Source organism: Habropoda laboriosa, unplaced genomic scaffold (assembly GCF_001263275.1).
Source record: "Habropoda laboriosa isolate 0110345459 unplaced genomic scaffold, ASM126327v1 scaffold291, whole genome shotgun sequence".
Classification (NCBI taxonomy): domain Eukaryota; kingdom Metazoa; phylum Arthropoda; class Insecta; order Hymenoptera; family Apidae; genus Habropoda; species Habropoda laboriosa.
The window spans coordinates 1,141,596-1,149,631 of NW_017100515.1; the positions used below are offsets into that span (position 1 = coordinate 1,141,596).

At 35.5% G+C, this 8,036-nt stretch overlaps 1 protein-coding gene across 1 annotated transcript; it reads right to left on the minus strand.

Moving 5' to 3' along the window:
• Nucleotides 1–2,124: 2,124 nt before the first annotated feature.
• Nucleotides 2,125–7,665, minus strand: LOC108576404 (CD109 antigen). Its single transcript, XM_017939392.1, has 6 exons — nucleotides 7,618–7,665; nucleotides 7,275–7,447; nucleotides 3,124–7,156; nucleotides 2,864–3,057; nucleotides 2,515–2,795; nucleotides 2,125–2,441 (listed from the first exon to the last, which is right to left on the minus strand). Exons 1-6 carry the CDS (start codon nucleotides 7,639–7,641, stop codon nucleotides 2,239–2,241), a joined length of 4,908 nt encoding a protein of 1,635 aa, XP_017794881.1. The 5' UTR covers nucleotides 7,642–7,665; the 3' UTR covers nucleotides 2,125–2,238.
• Nucleotides 7,666–8,036: the final 371 nt, after the last annotated feature.

Sequence of the window (8,036 nt, forward strand, 5' to 3'; positions counted from 1 at the left end):
GCACTTCCTGGTCTCACGAAGGGCATGTCGCGAAGGAAAACAAAAACATTTTTCGCCCGTCCTCCAGAAGCTCGATATATAGATTGTATTTTTGGCTTATTATTGTAAGACTGACTATGTTGCTATATTAAAGATTGCTTTGAAAATAACGACTGCTATCATCGACTCTATTCACCTGCTTGTGAAATTTTTTTCGTTTTATATTTATTTACGAATATTCGATGAACTTGGCTAGCATGCCATGAACACTAGTGTTTGAAAATACGATCAAAGCGTTACGGTTATAGATTTTGCAATGATAAATAAATAAATATAAAATAATAATGAGTTACAACCAGTAATACAGATGGAGATGATAGCATTTAGAAATTCCATGGAAAAAATAAGTTTCTATAAAGAAGTTGCTGGAATAAGAAATAAGCAGAGGTCGTATGTCTTTAGTTTCCATAAAGTTTTTTTTATTGTTTATTTGTATAAAGATTATAAAACTTATAAATATGTTCAACATACGTTAAATGTTACTCTCTCTTTGACGCTTTAAATATATCTTCGGACGGATTACGCGAGCGAGCAAACAGCTTTATAAAAATTAGATCTACAAATAATTTAACGTATGCTACGATACGTTGTGCTCGAATAAAAATTATACGATCCATGATCTACAGTTTAGTGGTAGATCACTCGGTACTGCACGCGCTCGTACATTAAACGAATTATTAATAATACATGTTACTGTTTTATTATAAAGTAGGTCTTTTTATGGACGGTATTATTAACGTTATTAAATATTACAATATCATTTGAAAATTTGCGACAACATTCTAGTACATGTTTGATCGTGTATCAATCTTTTTATTTTTAATATAGTGGAAATGTTGTTTCATTCGATTAAATAAACTAAAAGGAGATAAAAATGAGTATTAAATTGTGGTGTTGTAAATTAATAAGTTATAAAATGATGTCGCATATTTTCAAAGTATCAGCCGTAAAACATCTTAAAAACTTACAAGTTAATACGCTACCTTATCGTAAGTGCTATATTACTAAAAAATAGATCTTTGATATTCGAACAGACAAATAACTATACAAAAGAATATAAGTTTTCTTTGTAGAGGCAAAATATATTTGAACGCCTCATACGCTTCACGTTTCATTTTTTCTTCATTTGGAAAGGTACTATACGTGAGCATGTGCTAGAATGATGTTTGTGTTCGTAAAATTTTTCTTTCTAACCTACTATTTACAGATTGCCGACCAATAGCAACTTTTCTTAAGCGGAATGTAAATCTTTGATTTGCAAATTAACAGTGTTCAAGGGGCATAACGAAGGCACAAATTGTGAACACGATACTTGAAGTTGTAAATGCAAATTTTAAGTAAAATAGTGCCTATAGTTCGTCTAATAATACTTAACCTTGGCACGGCTAAAGTTTCATAAATCGAACAGAAAAGTTGCGTAGAATTCTTTAATAGGCAGATCTAAATCAGGAGAGACATTCAAGCATAGAAATAAATAAAGACAAGTTTGGAAACCTGAATTTTTTTAAATTAAATGAAATAAAAAAATGTGATCAATTGTTTTAAGCAGGTATTACTATGAAGATGTAGAAGAATTATTTTTTGGTGTGCCATACTTATAAAAACTTGATTTCGACTAAGGTTTATTTGTACTTGAAACTCTTTGCCTCCTAGAACACATTGCTCTAACTACGTAAACGGTCTCAGATTGTTAACTACGTACAGAACAGTGAAAAATATCTGAAAAAATCGATATACATCGATCAACAACGTGAATAAGAACGCGAGACATTCATTTTTTTTAAATTATATGTATAAAATATTGAATGTTTTGAAGTTAAAAGATGTATAAAAATACGCGTCTCGTTAAGATATCTATACTTGTGCGCTAGATATAAAATTTGTCATATACGTCAACAGATCACAAATGGACGGATTTTTCATGAATAACTCGATAAAATATAATGATTAAAACAATTGAAAATGAAAGAAAATCTGGAACTTCGTAAATCTCTTCACAAAAAGATACACGTACTTACACTTTATCCAGGTACGGTTCCAGTTTTTTGCACCAAAATGTCTACTCGATAAATTTAAGGACGGCAGTAGAGAGTTAATGTTAAGAAAAAACATGGCAATATTAATTAAAATATGAAAACCAAGGATATTCACCTTTCCCTTTTCATTTTTCGTTAGATTTGTGTTCGTTAGGTATCGAGATTATCCAACACTAAATTCCTGTGTTCGAAAATATCTCGTTAGAGCAACCAGAATAGATACTGTGAGCAGTAAACCCGTTGGCGCGGCCAACAGGGTGGCAGTATTGTAAATTGAACAATATGGACACTGAGAACTGCCGCAAACCTCACAAATATTTAGCGTGTACGTGGGCAGAGCATCGAATATACTTTCATTGAAACGCTCTGAAATAGTGTTATAAATTCTAAATAAAAGACCATTAATATTTACAAACTAGTAATGGTCATATATACACACCTGGTGCATAGTAATCGTAAACTCTGATAGGGAGATAACGTGACATATTTGCAACCGGGAACCATCTTTCTATGGTGAAGTTCACGCAAGTCTCTTCTTGGTCCAAATAATCGAAATAAAAAAGAACTTTCTTTTCTTGGAATCTTGCTCTCTGAAGGTTCCTTACTTGTTTCGATTGGATGTATTTGTCTAAATTTTGTTGTTGGATTATGTAGCCTGTTGGAATAGCTACATCTAGTACTGCCATTCCAGATCGGGATGACTCGTTTGTATTTATCCACCTGTGGTGCAAAGAATATATATACTTCAAGCACGAATGAGTAGAATTAATAAAGATTAATATTTTTACCTCTGACAACTGAGGTACGAAATATGAGATTGATTTCTGCCATGGAAGTTTGCTCTTGTGACAAGATCGAAAGACCTGATAGGTGGTTGTGTTTGGAATTTCGGAATGTCCACATTATACTGTACAGACATCTGCAGAATTGCGTATCCGGCACCTTTTGCTTGTACTTTTACCGTTCCCCATGCTTCTGGTATCTACGATAAGAAAAATGAAATTAATACGAGAAGAAAAATTTATAAATCGTTCAAATATAAAGTTACCTCTATAGTTTGAAGTCTAGCAAGATTATTGTCATTAACGAATAATGTTTTAGTCTGTCCTGGAAGAGCTGTAGCCTCCACAGTAACAGTCAACGAGCTAACATCTCTGATTCTAGACCTAACTGTATAATCCATTAAAGCTTTCATCGCCCACGCAGTGTCTTGCGTGGAGGCCCAACCTCCGTCAGTCAATCTTTGAGCATTTAGCCATTTAACTATAGGTTCTATCATTATTTCTTGTCGTGCAACGTGTACCAGAAGAGCATATGCAGTAGTTTCAATATTTTCAGAATCATATGGATACGGTAAACGTGGGAGTAAGAATGGTTTCTGATTTTCCAGCTTGTAAGGGGGAAGAGGCACTGGTTCTCTACCCCAATAAGTCAAACCTCCTTCTCTACGAGCGTGTCTGGATAAAATATTAAAAGCTTGTCCGGCAGTAGAAGCTTTTGCCAACAACAGAGCATATGCTACTATTGCTATTTCATATGGTTTACCACGTTCCTCTAACAATTTTAAATTTCTTTCCAACCACTTAACTGCATTACCAGAATTCACAGCAACTTGAGTTCCCAAACCCTCAGGCAAATCTTTCACACTTTGCAGTGTGATAAGAACATGAGCTGTAAGACTGATGTTTCTATGAGTTATTATATCATTATTATAATTTAGAGAGCTGTTCATTTTGCGATCAGGTAACCACGTAACTTCATAAAATGATCCCTCAGGTGTTTGGTGTTTCAATATCCAAGACACAGCTTGGGCAATTACATCAGGATCGACATAAAGGTAGTTCTCCCATTCGTAGAAACGTGCTTCTTGTAAAACACGAGCACAGTATGCTGTTAGCCAAACGCTTGGAGAGGACTGATTCCAATCGCTACGGAATAGACTGAATGATCCATCAGGATTCATGAAGGACAGTTGCCTTTGGTAACCAATATTCATGTAATGGAAACTTTGTTTCTCTTGCGTTCTGTTACGTTGGTTAACTAAACGCATATACAATGTTGTGTACAGATTAGCCGCAAAACTGAACATATTTTGTTCTGCACAGTCCATAGGAAGATCCATGAGGCTTGTAGCATTAACAGGCATTGTTGGGAAAATTGGCCCAACCACGTCTCCGACCAAACTTATAACTGCCTTATTCGATCCAAATACATAATAACGATTTTCATCATAAGGTATGATTGGAGTTTCTGTGATGTTAACGTGCATGTATTGGAACACGTAGGCACGATTACTGAGATCAAGTAAAATGGATTGATGTCTGCGTTGAGGAAGGCCATCAGCTTCTACATGCAAATTACGTGTAACCGAGTCTCTTCCAATTACAGAGGTGGCGTAAATGTGCACTTTGATATCTCCAAGTTTTATTGGTACAATAGGCAGGTAGACAATAGCAGCATCTTGAGCATGGATCCAAATGAAGAACTGATGTTCACCAAAAGACGTCCGAGGTTTGTACGATTGTACAATACCATTATCTTCAACATGGATAAACTTGTAATCTGTAGAACCAGCCAACACTACTAGCGCTTCAATGTTATAACGCAAATAATTAAAGATCGAGACACGAATGCCAATCTGTTCTCCTTGCCTGCTGTGAGTGGGCATTTCTACATTAATGTAGAATGGCAAAACTCCCATGTATTCTATGGCTTTGGGCAACATGCCAAAGCCTATGCTTGGAGACATACTAAACGCCGTAACCATCCAGTGAACCGGTCTTCTTGGTACATCGATATTAAAAATGTGTCTACCATGAGGACCTATATTGATATCTTTCCACAACCAGACATTTTCGTACTGTCTTTGTAGCCTATTGAACCGCCATTTTCTAAAGAGTGCTACGTCACTAGCGTTTCTGTATTCACAGACCGCTTCGTCAGTACCATCTTCGCAATCAAACACTCCATCGCACTTTTTATCCAATCTGTAACATCTTCCAGAGAGGCATTCTCCAAATCCTTGAGTTGCATTGCAGTTATCGGGTCTTCTATAAATAAAGGCATCTGTGTAGACTATTAATCCAATGTATTCGAATGTTCTGTTAACGTCTATGCCAAACGTTGAAGACGGGAAATGAACGCTTTCATCTGGGTCGCCTTCATGGAATAACCAAGTATGAGAATGAGTGCCGTTTGTTTCTTCGTCGAAACGTGCCATTTTTGATATCACGTTGGCGTACGTTAATTCGTTTCCAGCTTGCATCGTGTAAAAAGATCTATCTATACCTGAAAGAGCGACATACGCTCCTGGTTCTCCATAAATGGCTACTTCAACATTTTCACCTGTTCTGGCTTTTTTATTGTTAATGAATACAGTAAAATTATTGCGTGAAATACCATTTACTGGGAAAGTTAAAGAGTCTGCTACAACGCTGCCATACTGTCCAATATTATATACAACAACAGTTGCAACAGGCGCCATTTCTGCGCTGAGAGGCACGGCAAACGTCTTTATGTTGTGTTGCATGTTATCCTGTCCAGTTAAAAGTATCATACCCTTTGCCATAATTAGATAGTTGAAAGTATCAATGTAAAAATTTGTTTGAACATGGAATATCATGTATTCTCCGACTTTGGGTTTCTCAGTAGATGTCAAGATTTTGATATGCTGCTGATTTGGTGATTCATGAGCGAGTAACAATAATTCAGCTTGTGTTCTGAATCCTTCTCCGTCAGTTAGATAGGCGAAGACTTTCATGGACGCGATATCATTGAGAATTTGCTGAGCTTGATCTACATTATGTTCAAGTCCAAGCTGTTTTCTTAGATCAATTTTAGTAGACCAAATATCCTCGTTGTCTGGTGTATGTTTTAGATATTGTGTTTCTAGTGTTCTACGACCACCTGTTTTCATGTCAATGTCCGCGCGAATTTCCATTACAGCTCCTTTCAGTTGTGATGCCCTTAATGCAGAATTATCGTGGAACGACGCAACTAAATTCACAGTAAATGGCATTGCAGGTTTAAAAACTTGTGGTGTGCCGCCTAAGAATCGTATTTTCGTGGTAGAATTAAAAATTCGGGCTGAAGAGTATCCTGTGATTATTTCCTCCAAAAATCTTTCACCAACTGTTGCAACCACAGTAACCTCCACTCCACTTGCAGTAGGCACATAATTTAATAATTCTGACATTGGATATCGAAAATGATATGTTCCATTGAAAAATCTTAGTACAGGAACTGTATTTTCATAAAAGGTTGATACTTTTAACCAGGAAGGATAATACTCATCAAAGTAGAAGTATCTTTCTGCAGGTTCAGAATCAGATTCTGTATGTATTCTATCCAATGATTTGAAGCTTGCTTTTAGAGTCAAATTTCCTCTCACTGGAGCACCACTGGTATAGTTTGCTTGAACTGTGCCATATATGTATGGATCATTGTCAAAGAAAAATGCTGGCATTGTAACATTAACTTCAAAACGTGTTTGATAATATTCCTCAACCATGAAAGTTTTTTCCTCAACTTGGCTTTGTGCTATCACCTGTATAATCCATTCTCCAAAAACAGGTTGATCAGAGAGTTGGTATGATAAAGATACTGTTCCTAAATTGCTCTGTCTACTTAACCATCTTCTCATTATTCTTCTGTATGGATCTAACATATATACATCAATGGGATTATTAAATGCTTTGAGTTCAGTGTCTATAGGTATAGTTCTAAATTTCACACTTTCTCCCTGCATGTATACAGGTTTGTCCAATTGAATAAAAATGGTCATTGATCTTTGAGAAAATATAAGTTTGGTCTCATTCAAAAATGCTTGACCACCAGTTAAACTGTTGAATGTTCCTTCTACCCTTAATTTATAGTTTCCATTGAGAGATGTAGGTGGCAATCTCATCATTAAAGTTTCTGGTATGCCTTCCTTCACTTCTTGAAAATCTGCAGCAATCTCCACACCATTTCTTTGAATGGATGCACGTACCATCATTGGTATTGGACTGTATAAGACATTTACAGCTAAACGGTAGATCTGTCCTGGTCTAACCATTCTAGATGTGACCACAAAGTAAGTACTACAAATAAATTGATAAACAAATTATTCGTTTTCAATATTACATGTATAAATCATGTTTTTCTAAAGCAACTGTAATACATCAACATTTTTGTATAATTATTATCCATAAAACTTACGCCTCTTTTATGATAATATTGTCAGTTGGATTGCCAGAATTTCGTAGTCCAAATCCAGTTGAATCTCTATCATCAAATCGGTTCCAAGGAGTGCGCGTCGATTCTATCGGATCTTGCGAGAACTGGCCGTTCCCGCAAGCGAAGGTTAATACCAAAATCCAGATCCACATTTTCTACAATACATAACAATTAACTATGCGTGATACTTTACAACACATAAAAAAGTTTATTTTCCTTTATACATGAAATTGAGAAAGAAATCATTGTGTTGTGAATCCCGATTAAAGTCTGCGGTCAACGCCCAAAATATACGTTCACTGACTGGCATTTCGTGCTTGCTTACCTCGGAAGAATTATTTTTCCTCATCAAATCAACATATCACAATTAATTACCACCAACATACAAACTTAAAGAACGTTCTTTTTTTAAATGATAATAAGATCGTTAAGTGCACTTTGGAAAAAATTTCATGATTAGGAGTGGTCACTTGTACACACTCCACACTTGTATTTGGTTCGGCACAGAAAGTGACTTATACACAGTTTAAGAGGCAAAGAGGGAACACCTATGTATGCGACATCTTTAGGTGTTGTACATTACACAGTTGAACGTTATAAAACTTTCGTTCGTATAGTGTTCCGTATTTTTTCATGAATTTTACGTAATAGTGTGTAAAAAAATTATCTGTTTCATTCTAAAGTAAATTGTTTGGGAAAATGTTTAAAAAAAAATCACACAAGTTTTTATAATATATTAAAAAC